General features: G+C 39.9%; 1 protein-coding gene across 7 annotated transcripts in view; it reads left to right on the top strand.

Moving 5' to 3' along the window:
• NEK10 (NIMA related kinase 10) overlaps window positions 1-12786 on the top strand; it is a 244257-nt gene that overhangs the window by 3603 nt on the left and 227868 nt on the right. For 4 of the 7 annotated variants that reach the window (XM_074984428.1, XM_074984431.1, XM_074984429.1 and 1 more), the window contains exons 2-5: window positions 5269-5380; window positions 5675-5735; window positions 7305-7438; window positions 9436-9534. In XM_074984428.1, coding sequence (XP_074840529.1) covers window positions 5307-5380; window positions 5675-5735; window positions 7305-7438; window positions 9436-9534 — 368 coding nt within the window. In that variant the 5' untranslated portion in view covers window positions 5269-5306. Of the gene's footprint in view, window positions 1-5268; window positions 5381-5674; window positions 5736-7286; window positions 7439-9435; window positions 9535-12786 lie in introns of all 7 variants that reach the window. The other 3 variants (XM_074984426.1, XM_074984427.1, XM_074984430.1) reach the window with 1 other exon arrangement.

Consider the following 12786-nt stretch of genomic DNA (forward strand, 5'->3'; position numbering starts at 1 on the left):
TAGGATAAAAACATTACTAGACACCAGCACACATCCTGTGTCCTAGATTTACAGGAATTAATAAATGTTAGTTTATGGATTATTTTTATATTGGTATAGATAACGTGTTTTCCTTGTTCTCTGCTAACTTTGAGATGAAAAATGTTCCATAAAAACATCTGAAGAAGAATTTGATGACAGAGCTTTGTTGTTACATTAAAATGGAACTATATTGAGTTTTTGTTTACACACTTATCTGTTTAGTGGTTTGTAAGCTTTCCATATATCATATTCATTTTCATTTCATCAAACACCATTGAGAGCCTCTTTTAAACTGGGGAAAATATTAGTCACTTATTTCTTCTTCACAAAAGTATTAGAGTAAAATATACAGTACAGCGATAAGCAATGCACTTAAAGTGCCAAAATGATAGGAAACTTGTAGTATACAGCTTGTTGATATATATATATATATATATATATATATATATATATATATATATATATAATGTTGATATAAATTAGATGCAGCCTTTGTAGAGTTTATGGGTGAAATCCTGTTTCTCTTGAAATCAAATGGGAGTCTTTTTTTCATCTACTTCAGTAAGACCAGGATTTCACTCTGTTTAGACTAAAGATGTGGGGTGTTTTATAAATATCCTGTCAGAAACAGAAATAGCTTTTAATTAAATATTTACACATTTACTAACAATATCTATAACAATTTGAAATATTCATACACTCTTATACTTAGGCTGCCTTTTAAAATATTTTAAAACACATTTTGGGAGCTAGCAACAATCTGTGTTCTAAATGATAATTGGCTATATATAGATTTAATCTTTTCTTCCTTTATAATAATTATATAGTGTTCATAGAAGCTAGCACAAAAAAAGTAAATTTTAAATTAGCCAGCACTTTTGAAACTGACGGATCTGATTATTATCGTGTTGGTGAGTTTGCCATCACCTATTATATCAAATACAGGTTGTACCTCCCTTGTCTGACATGGTTGGGACCTGACAGGTCCTGAATGACAGGATTTGCAGGACCAGGGATAGTTCAGGGCTTCTGCCACAGCTGGCCCCAGGTTCCCACTCCCCCAGGACTCTGGACTGCCATGAGGCTCCATCAGGTGATGACTCTGGCCCTGGTCAGGAACTGTGGCGGGGCAGGTGGGGGCTACTGGCCACCGCTCCACCTGCTGCCCTGAAGATGCTGTTTGGCCCTAGCCCGGGGACTCTTTGGTCCTGCAACATCCGTGGTCCTAACTAGATTTAAGAGGTTTAACCTGTATTATCCCTTCTAATCAGGATGAAAAATATACTTAGTGAGACATTCTGAAGTTAATGCTCCTACAAGGCACACACCACACAATTTAAAGAAGCAAAATAATTATGAACTATTTTTAATTGTAACATATAGTCTATGAACTTAATATTTTAAAATGGGATTTATTACTTTTCTTGCTTCTTTATGTTTTTCTTCCCTTTATAAATTCAATTTTTTTTCTATTTTACGCTCTATCATGTTGCTGTGTTATTTACAGAGAGCATTCCCTCTATGTAGCTCGTAGAGAATCTGAGTAACTGTGAAGGTACATAGAGAGTCTTTACTGCTTTCTCAAATTTCTGGTTGTTGCAAAGGAAGGCTGTACCGATTAGTCTACCACTCATTCAGCCTTGGTTTTTGAGACCGTCTCTCAGGTGATTAGCCTACATGCATGCCTCTGCTGCTCTCCAAGGCAGAAGTGGAATGAAACTGACTTGATACCTGTAAGTTTCATTGGTACACAAACTTTTGAATAAATAATATTAATGGAAACAAGTTTTATTCTATTGCTCCTTTCAAAAATATGAACAGCACGAGAGGTGTCTGTCTGCAGAGTTAAGAAGTGAAAACTACATCACTTTATAGATTCATAGATTGTATAGTTAAAGGGACCATTGTCATCAACTATTCTGACTTTTTCCACATTGCAGGCCACAGAATCTCATGCACCTCATCCTTTAATAGACACACAATCTCTGGCTGAATTACTGAAGTCTTTATATAATGATTTAAAGACTTAAAGGCTTTGTCTACACTTGCATTCCTCTTTCTAAAGAAGTATGCAAATGAGTGAAATCAAAAATGTGAATGAGGTGCACATTTGCATATCTGGTACCATATTTGCATATTCTTCTTTCGAAAGAGGAAAACCAGTGTAGACACTGCTCTTTCGAAAGTAAACCCCATCTTTCAAAGAATCCTTCTTCCCTTTTTATTGGAAGAAGGATTCTTTCAAAGGTGGGGTTTACTTTCGAAAGAGCAGTGACTGCACTGGTTTTCTTCTTTCAAAAGAAGCTCTTTCAAAATAAGAATATACAAATGAATTGTCAGATATGCAAATCGGCACCTCATTTGCATTTTCAATTTCTGTATATGCGTACCTCTTTCGAAAGAGGAATGCAAGTGTAGACACAGCCAAAGCGACTAAGAATCCATCTTTTACTCTAGTTTGTGTGATCTTTGTACTGTGCTGGAGAGGAATGGGGATGTCCCCCTCCCCCCACCCCAGTCTCTGCCCATCTGACATGAGGGAAAATTCCTTCCTGACCGAAAATATGGTGATCAGTTAGCCTGCCTGAGCATGTTGTAAAGCGCATCAGACAGACACTTGGGAAATAATTCTCTACAGTAATTCAGAGCCCTCCCAGTCTCCATCCATTAGGGATATTTGCTACTACTAGTCAAAGATGGGTCATATGCCATTGTTGGCAGTCTCATCGTACCATCTCCTCCATAAATTTATAAAATTCAGTCTTGAAGCTAGTTAGGTTTTTTTGCCTCCACTGGTCCACTTGCAAGCCCTTTCCAGAATTCCACTCCTGGTAAGAAACCCTCATATAATTTGAAGTCTAGCATTCATTTATTCTTGTGGTAACATTTGTGCATAACTTAAATGACTCTTCTTCCTCCCTGCTCTTTATCCGGTGGATGTATTTCTAGAGAGCAGTCATATTTACTCTCAGCCTTCAACTGGTTAGTCTAAATGAGCCAAGCTCCTTGTGTGTCCTCTCTTAAGGTAGGTTTTCCATTTCTCTCATCACCCAAATAGTGATTCTCTGCACCTGTTTCAGTTTGAATTCATCTTTCTTAAACATGGGCGACCAGAATTGCACACATTGTTCTAGATGAGGTTTCACCAGTGGCTTATATAGTGACAATAGCATTTCCATATCTCTACTGGAAATACCTCACCTGATGCATCCTACAATTACACTTTTGTTTTTCATAGATGCATCTCATTGATTCATAATTCATCCTGTGATCAGCCAGTACACTGAGGTCCTTCACTTCTTCCGTCACTTCTAACTAATAAGTTCCCAGCTTCCAGCAAATTTTTATGGGTTAGTTCATAACTTTGTACTATTAAATTTCATCCCATTTCTCTTACTACAGTTTTCAAGGTCTCCAGATCTTCTTGTATGATATTCTGTATCTCCTTTGTATTTTCAGTATCTTGCAACTTCATGCCATCTCCAGATTTTATTAGCATGCTTCCATTTTTGTGCCAAGGTCACAGTGAAAATGTGTTAAATGCGGTTGAACCTCTGACTGATCCTTGAAGAACTCTTCTAGTAGCTTCCTGCCAACCTGACAATTAATGAATTTCAAATGACCTCTAGTAGTCTCCCCATTAACTAGTTCCTTATTAACCTTTCAATTCTCATATTAATCTGCAGCTTCTCCAGTTTAAGATGATCCTTTTCTACATGGGAAATTAAGTGCCTTACTGAAATCTAGGTGGATTAAATCTACTGCCTTTCTTTTGCATTGCTTTTGCAGTTCTGATTTTCTACACTTTCTGACCTCCAAAAGGTAGCTTTCCTTGCTGATTCTTCCAGTCTTCAATTTCTTGTAGGTTTTCTACTTTTTCTTAACTTGTTGGCAATGTTTGTCCACTTTGGTCTGCAACTGTTTCTGGGAATTTTCTCCCCTTGTTTATGATGTAGACTTCATATAACTTATGCAACTTTGTCTCTTGTATGTTCAGATACTTGAGTTCTTCAGTCCTATACACTACCTCAACTAATTCCTAAATTTTATCTAAGCTGCACACCTGAGTACCAGCCTATCAGGGCTCATATAGGCCCACAGGGCTGCAGCAGGGAAAGATGCCCCTTTCCCACAGTCCTGGACCTGCCACACATAGGGAGAGGTGCTTCTTCTCTTTCTCACATTCAATCATTTTCATTGTTTCTTCCATTCTGTGGGCCACTACCGCTGCTATTGCTGCAAGAGCCTTCCTCACATTTGTAAGGTTTTCTTACCACCATAAAGGCTAAATTAAGGGTGAAATCCTGACCCCAATGGGAGTTTTGCCACCAGCTTCAGTTGGGGTGGGATTTCACACCTAAGTATTCATACTGGAATTTTAAAATCTGTAGAAACTGATGGCACTAGCTTTGGAAAGATTCCTGCTCTCCTGGGCACGTTGATTTTTTTTTTCAAATTCTAATGATGTCAGTATGACATAGCACAGGGGTTTCCAAACTTTTTAGTAAGGCCAGTGACCAATTGCATTTTATCTTCTTTTATGACTCATCATTATGACTACACATCCTCTGCCCAAGTACCACAACCCTTATCTCAGCCTACGGTGGAGGGAGGCCTCAGCAGAAAGGGAGCTGGATAATCCAGCAGTGAGTTCTGTCCTAGGGGCTGGTCTCACCTCCCTGTTCCAAGAATTGAGACCTGGTGCATGAGTTGTAGCGCCCTTCAATTTTGGCCCAACCACCCAGCGGTGCTGCAACCATGAGTGTCTGGTCAGAATACCAGTGGTTGGAGAACCAAGACTGCTCCTGCAGGACAGGAGCCACCACTGAAGGGTAAATTTGATTTCCAAATTCCTTCACTCGTGTTCCCCAGCATCATATATCACAGCAAGTTTCTGATTTCAGTGGAGTCCTCTCAGCACTACCATAACCATACTACCAAACCAACATCAAGAAGACATAATATGCTGGATAAGGGAATAAGCCAGTAAAAATGTATGGTGATAGCAAGATACTTTGCATCCCCTTTCATTTTCACTATCCTTCAAAAATAGGTGTTGAGGAGCCAGGACTTACTTGTCTTTTGTGTCCTGTATTTTAAGGGATGTCCTCTGTTTAATACCTAGGAGTTCAGGCTGAGAATGTAATATTTCTGTTCTTTCCCATCTCAATTCCTAAAATTTCCCAAGTTGATTCAACTTTGTGTTTGTTAGCACAACCGTATTCTGTCATCCACTTTATTTTTAAGGGAATGAGATCTTAACTCTGCAGTGTTGATGTTTTACAATGCCTGATCAAGACAAAAAGGTGAAGAGCACAGAAAAGGGAACAGACAAAAAATCTCAAGAGATTGCTGCAAGGTATAGTATCTGTAATGGTTTAGTTTGTTTTGACTTTCTGGAATTTGTACCTTCTGCCAAAGTGAAATGCTTTGTACATGTGGGAACTCTTACTCTGATCACAGAGTTTATTTAGACCTTTGCTGATTTCAGGCATTCTTGATAAACAAATCAATGGGTATGAAACTTCTATATGCAAAAATTAAAAATAGTTACTTTGACCTTGTTTATATTGAGCAGGCTAGTTGTTGACATAGTTATAAATAACTTGGTCTGTTGCATTATTAATAGATACATTATTATGTTTTATCCTAGGGATTACTCTGATCTTAAAAGACTTCTGTCTCTTTTAAATGTCCAGTCAAGCAAACAGCAGGTATTTTTAGTAGTCGTTATTCAACATGCTGAACAGTTGTATGATCATTCAAAATAATTATGGTAGTCAGAATGAATTTTATGCATCGTCAGAAATCGTTAAAATTTTTGATGAACTCATTTGCAGTTCCATTTTCTAGAAACTTTTAATTTGTTGGCAATAGCAGGGTTTCTCTTTAGGAAAAATTCCCTTTACACAGGGTAAAGGGATAAAATCCATCAACCTTTTTTATAATGATCTAGCATATTCTTTTTTAAATGGCAACAAAATTATCTCTGTTGCTGTGTCAACTTACATATTTTAGCGTTAATCATTTTAACAACTTTATCTTTTTCTACAACTTTGATGATATCATGAAGAAATAGTCCCCTTTTCACCAAGAGGCAGTTTAATTATAACATGATGAAAGGAAGCAAAGGATGCAAAACCACAAGTAAACAATTCCACCATTTATAGTCTTTAGAGAATGACAACTTGAGGTTAAAACTATGGCAGTAAGATTAACTACAATGTTAGTTATCTGCTTATAAGTTTTCTAGTGCACTAGTAAAGTCCTCTTTCCCTCACTCACTGTGGGGACTGTTCTTTATTTTTCTTGGAGAAAAAAACCTGCATATTTTTTTTTAAATTGGGAAAATAGTATTAATCCTTACTTCAGGTGAATCCAGATACTGGTGGATGTTAATCTGTGGTCTAGCTGGATGACCCAGTTCTCTTCTTTTCTACATTCCATTCCACACCATTTTCATGGGATAGACTGTTCTGGCTGAAAGTCCCGACTTTTCAGAGGCAGTTCCGAAAAATCCATCCAAAGTGTAAATGTAGACTGTGTGTAACATACCTGGGAATACTCTTACTGCTTGTGAATTCCATTGCTGCGTCTGTGTGAAGGTGTGGAGAATTGACCCAAAGGATTCTCTGTGACATGTAGGGCTATGTATTTGCTTTGCTAAGGCTGTAGTTTGCATACTTTGAAGCAGATATGTGCACCTCTGATTTCTGAAATGTGGAAAATTGCCCTCAAGGATACTATTGCCGTGGACAGCTGTGATTGGAGGGAATATTGCGTGTGGATGCACCGCACCATCTGTTTACACAGATCAGGCTAGTACGTGTGGATGTTCTTATAGTAATTAAGAAGGGAAGAAACACTGAGGATTTAAAGTTGAAATGCCTAAGTCACTAGTACAGGTAGACCTCTGAAATGACAGGAAGTATTGTGGTACCTCTGACCAGCTGTGCAAATGGTCTTGACGGTAAAATCAATGAAACAGTGTATGATATGAATGTATTAAACAGGTTTAATACAGCTTGAACCTGACCCTAGGTGGTCACCGATCTCAAAAATTGTCACATTTCTTCATCTGCCACTTTGGTCCAGCACTGCTGTGGATCAGAGTATTCCCATAGTTTAGCTATGTTTGCATTATCTTTATAATGGCAACTGTTCGATCTTAAATTAGAAAGAATTTGAAATCCCAATAAGAATTTAAGAAGTCTATTATTTTCTCTGCTTGCTTACTTTGTAAATAGTTTTTGCCTTATCCACAGCCTTCCTTGCATTTGCAGCTCCCAGCTATTAACTTTGAAACTACTCAAAATAGTATGACCAAGTCAGAACAATACACCAACAAGACGAATGGACAAAGAAGCCAAGGTCAATGGCAAGAATCAACTGAAGCTGTTGAACTTGAAAACTTTAGGTAAAACATGTACCTTTTATTTTAAACAAATATGCACACTATTGATAGAATATGAACTTGGATTTCTAACCCTAACTCTGCTTCTGTGGGTTTAAATAACATCTTTATACATTTTTACTTCATATCTTATGAATGGTGGACTTTAAAAAAAAAAGAGCAAAGGTGAAGGTAACAGCACTAAAAGCATAATTGATACTTTCAACTCTAGAATCCTATACTTTTTAACAAATAATGCTTGAAGGACATATTAAATTATGCTAGAATACTAGAACTGGAAGGGATCCTAAGAGGTCATCAAGTCCAGTCTGCTGTACTCCCAGCAGAACCAAACCCTATCTAGATAATTCTTGACAGATGCTTAACTAACCTGCTCTTAAATATCTCCAATGATGGAGGTTCCACAACCTCCCTAGACAATTTATTCTTGTGCTTAATCACCCTGACAGTTGGGAAATTTTTCCTAATATTTGACTTAAGCCTCCCTTGTTGCGACTTAAGCCCATTGCTCCTTGTCCTACCCTCAGAGGTTAAAAGAATAATGTTATGCATATTCACTTCTAAACAAAAGTAAAGATGTGTAGTTTGAAAAGTGCAACAAATAATAAGATTAAAGGTTTCCCAAAGGCAGGTAGGTAGCTCAGACTGCTGTTCCTTAAGAACTTTTTTTTTTTTAATTTGAGTTATAGACACAGGAATGAATCATAAGATACTAAAGTTAGAAACTGTGGTGTCCTTCTTATGTTATGTGCTCTTAGAGGCACTCATTATTTAAATACATGTGAGTAAGAAAGTTCTGCCAGCTTTCCTAGCTGAAAAGTTGAACATAACACATATAGCTGGTTGAAATGCTTTGTTAGACCATTAGGGTTGTACTTTGTACAAGCGTCTTGGCTGTGAAAAAGGGTGAATGCACACAACATCAGGAGATTTGATAATTGGGATCCTGAGCACATTCCTGAAAGGCTGTTGGCCTTTCTTGTTAAATGATAGAAAACTTGTGCAGCTCCTAAGATTTGAGGGATAGAAGCACCAGTGTTTAGAAACGTCTTTCAAATCCTGGGAGAGACAACTGACTTCTTTGCTGGATGAGAGTTGGACAATTGATATCTCACTCGTTTCATTTTGGTTTATTTTAAAAACATCACATAAAATACAAAAACATCTCTAAATGTAATTTCATTAGGAAGGATCAGAAATATGAAATACATCTTTTTTTTTTTTTTTTTTAAACCTTCGGAAACCACTGTTATGTCCGACTAATTCTGCTTCTAAATGTGTTACCTCTTTCTAAACATTTAGGTTAATAGTACGTGTGTTTAATTATTATGAATTATTGTCCTTCTGTGACCTTTTCTTCCTGGCTGTCTGGTCCCTCTCACTGGCCCAAAATGGCTCTGTGCCACTTCACTCGTTTGCCATTGTTATATAACTAACACTTCAGCTGTGCATCAACTGTGTATTCCAGACAGAAGGCACTGTTGCTGCCCTGAAACACTTTTAGCATGTGTTCAACATTATGCAATAAAAAAGCAATTATGAGCACAGGAGTAAGGTTAGGACCATGCAACTCAGTCAGCAGTTCACAATCAAGTGTTTAGCGTTTACTGTACACATTTTGCAGTTAGTGTTTTTTTAAAAGTAATTTAGTTTATCTTACAAGTATTTGTATTTTCAATTCTGTAAATTCATCCAAAAGTGGTATCATTCAGTGACTAAAAATAGAGGGGCAGAACTGGAACCACAGTACCAGCAGCGACAGTGTATGAAGCCAGTTATTGAATGGTTGTTCTTACTTCTTGCTGCATAGACTTTTAACAGCTGCTAAATGCTAATTTAAGTAAAAGTAGTAGTCATGTTAGTCAAACAGGTTGTTACCCTACACTATTATGATCTCAAAAGTTAACTCTCTGCTAGTAAAGTCTGTTTTCTCCTCATTAACTTTCAATAATAAATTTATGGTAATTAACGATTCTGCACTTTTCATTTTTTCAATTCAGTGTGAACTACAGGAATGAGAGAAATTTTAGCAAGCATGCTCAACACAAACTGTTTCAAGAGATCTTTACAGCTTTGGTGAAGAACAGACTTATTTGCAGGTAAGAACATGTGATGCATGCATGTCTGGAAAAGAGAAGACTACTCATTTTCTTGAATTAGGCAGGACCCAATGAGTAGTGGTCGATGGCTCAATGTCTGGTTGGTGGTCAGTTTCAAATGGGGTGCTCCGGGTATCAGTTCTAGGTCCAATATTGTTCAACATCTTTATTAATGACCTGGCTGAGGGGATAGATTTCACCCTTAGCAAATTTGCAGATAACACTAAGCTTCTGGATCAGGTAGACACATTGGAGGGTAGGGATAGGGTACAGAGTGACCTGGATAAATTGGAGGATTGGGCCAAAAGAAATTTGTTGAGGTTCAACAAGGAGAAGTGCAGAGTCTTGCACTTGGGATGGAAGAATCCCAAGCCCTATTACAGGCTGGGGACCGACTGGCTAGTTAAGTAGCAGTGCAGGAGAAAAGGACCTGGAGATTACAGTGGATGAGAGGCTGGATAGGAATCAACAGTGTGCCCAGGATAGCCAGGAAGGCTAATGACATACTGGGGTGCATTAGGCAAAGCAGTTCCAGTAGATCTAGAGCTGTTGTTATTCCTCACTACTCGGCACTGGTGAGGCTTCACCAGAGTATTACATCCAGTTTTGGGCCCCACAGTATAGAAAGGATGTGGGTGCATTGGAGCAGGTTCAGCGGAGGGCAACAAAAATGATTAAGGGGCTGAAACATATGACCTATGTGGAGAGGCTGAGTGGGCTGGGCTTATGTAGTCTGCAGAAGAGAAGAGTGAGTGGGGATTTGATAGCAGCCTTCAACTTCTAAAGATGGTGCTAGGGAGGCTGTTCTTGATGGTGACAGATGGCAGAACAAGGAGCAATGCTCTGAAGTTAGAGAGGGAGAGGTGTAAGTTGGATATTAGGAAGAACTATTTCACCAGAAGAGTGGTGAAGCACTGGAATGTGTTACCTAGAGAAGTGGTGGACTCTCCATCTTTAGAAGTTTTGAAGTCCTGGCTTGACATAGCCCTGGGTGGGATGATTTAGTTGGGTTTGATCCTGCTTTAGGCAGAGGGCTGGACTAGATGACCTCCTGAGGTCCCTTCCAGCCCTAGAATTCTATAATTCTATCAAAAGCATGTAAGATGTGGCTTGTACACTTCATCAGCAGTCCCCATATTATGGAAACTGTTGGTATCACAATATGGGACTGGGAGATCTTTATAAAAACTGCATGTGAAACTGTAAAGAACTGACCTAGTAGCCACAGCTGGGCTGGTGTCTACAGTTCAAGGATGCCCACTAGATTGTGGGGATCAAATTAATTGCTAGAAATGGGATCAGTAAGCAAGAGTGAGAGTCAGGCTGGGGTTCAAGACTGGAGATCAGAGTTAATTTCCAGGCTGGAATCAAGAAGACAAGAGCCAGGGTCAGAGTCAGGTTGGGGTTAGAGCATTGAGATCAGAAGCGATATGTAATCTGTAGTTACCAAAGACCAGAAGTCTGTGTGATTGTCCAAGAAAACTTTCTGGAGTGCCCTCCAGGGTTAAATAGCATTTCTGGCTAATCAGAAGTCTAGATTAGGGGTCAGCAACCCTTGGCACATGGGCTAGGAGTAGCATGCGAGCCGATTTACCTTGGCAAATGAGGCAGGAGCTCAGCAGACAGAATGGGAGGGGGCCAGAGACCCTCTTGTGGGGCCCCCACTGTGGAGCTGACACCACAGGGCAGATCCGGAGCCAGAGGCCCTACCACAGTGCAGGGCTAAGGTCCAAGCCCCTACCCGGGGGCCACTGCTACTGCATGAGCATAGAGTCCCTACCACAGAGTCCCCCTCACAGCACAGGTCTGGGGCTGGAGCCCTCGCCGCAGCATGGGTCCAGGGCTGGAGCCTGCACCAGAATTTCGGCTGCAGTGCAGGGCTGGGGCCAGAGGCCCTGCTGCGGACCCTCTGCCACAGCACAGGGCTACCACTCGCACCAGAGCCCCCACCACAGTGAGGGACTGGGGCTGGAGTCCCCACGAGAGCCTGCTGCCTGCCAGAGCCTTGTGGCAACCCCAGGAGCATGGTGCTGGAGCTCTTTGGCAGTCCAGGAAGCATGGAGTACTGGGGGGATTGGAGGCTGGGGATGCCTGGGGCAGAAGAACTTTCCACCTGAGGCCCTGACGTATCAAAGGCCTAGAGCCAGCTCCCCACAGGGTCTGGCAAAATCTCTTATCAGGCCTGCTTGGATGTGTGGTATTCTGCTATAGGGATCCCTCTCTCCCTCCTGCTGAAGTGATTTCAATTGTATCAATAATTAAATTGTCACTGTAGCAGGAGTACTCTGGCTATCCCACCTCTGTGGGTGCCCTAACCACTAAACTAAGGAGTCACTTTGTCTGTCTGGTCCAATGTCTATTTATCCAAAATGAACAGCTTCAACAGTAGAGATGTGGAGCCCTATATGAGAATACTCCACAGCCCAGTGATGTGAACCCACTCTGGAGAGGTGGGGAAGCCCTGTTCAAATCCTCTCTACTCATTAGGCACAAGGAGACAGGGTCAAACTGCTAGGCATGTCACTGATAGGCTTTATTTATTAATGAAGCTGTTGTAAGTAGAACTATTAGTCACTTTTAAGTGTCACTGGCTCTCAGACCGTACATAGAGGCCAAAAGGTCTGCCTCAGAAAGGTTACTGACCCCTGCTCTAGACCCTTGGGGCAGTACTTCCAGCAGTGTCTAGGCATCATTGAGCTCCATGGATGTAGCTTTAGGCCATCCTTGCTCTGCCCTGCTAGTAGTAATGTGGGAATGTCAGCTATCCTAGGCTCTGCAGACGTGGGTTCTAGTCTCAGATCTTCTCAGATAGTGAAAGATATTCAATAAAATATGGGCACTGGAATTTATTTTCTGAAAGAAAAATAGATTTTGTATTTAAAGACATTTTTCTGTTTGAATCCCAAGTGAAAAAACACTAAGGGATTTAGGAGCTTTAAGACCAGTTTTATGAAGATAATTAGCTATTGAAAGCTCCAGTTAGATCCCTAGGGGAATTTTCAAAGAACCTAACCGAGTTAGTCACCCACTTCCCATTGAAATTCATGAAAGTCGATGGGAGTTAGGTGCCTCTCTTGTTCACCCTTTTATAAATTCTACTATATGCCTATCTGCATCTTTAGACACATACATATCTTTGTAAGTCTGGCCCTACTCTCATTTTCAACACTGATTTAAGCACTGAGTAACTTAAGTCTATGTTTACACTGTGAAATAAAGTCAAATTTATTGCAGTTGACTTTTTACCACTAG

The sequence above is a fragment of the Carettochelys insculpta genome, chromosome 2, assembly GCF_033958435.1.
Source record: "Carettochelys insculpta isolate YL-2023 chromosome 2, ASM3395843v1, whole genome shotgun sequence".
NCBI lineage: Eukaryota > Metazoa > Chordata > Testudines > Carettochelyidae > Carettochelys > Carettochelys insculpta.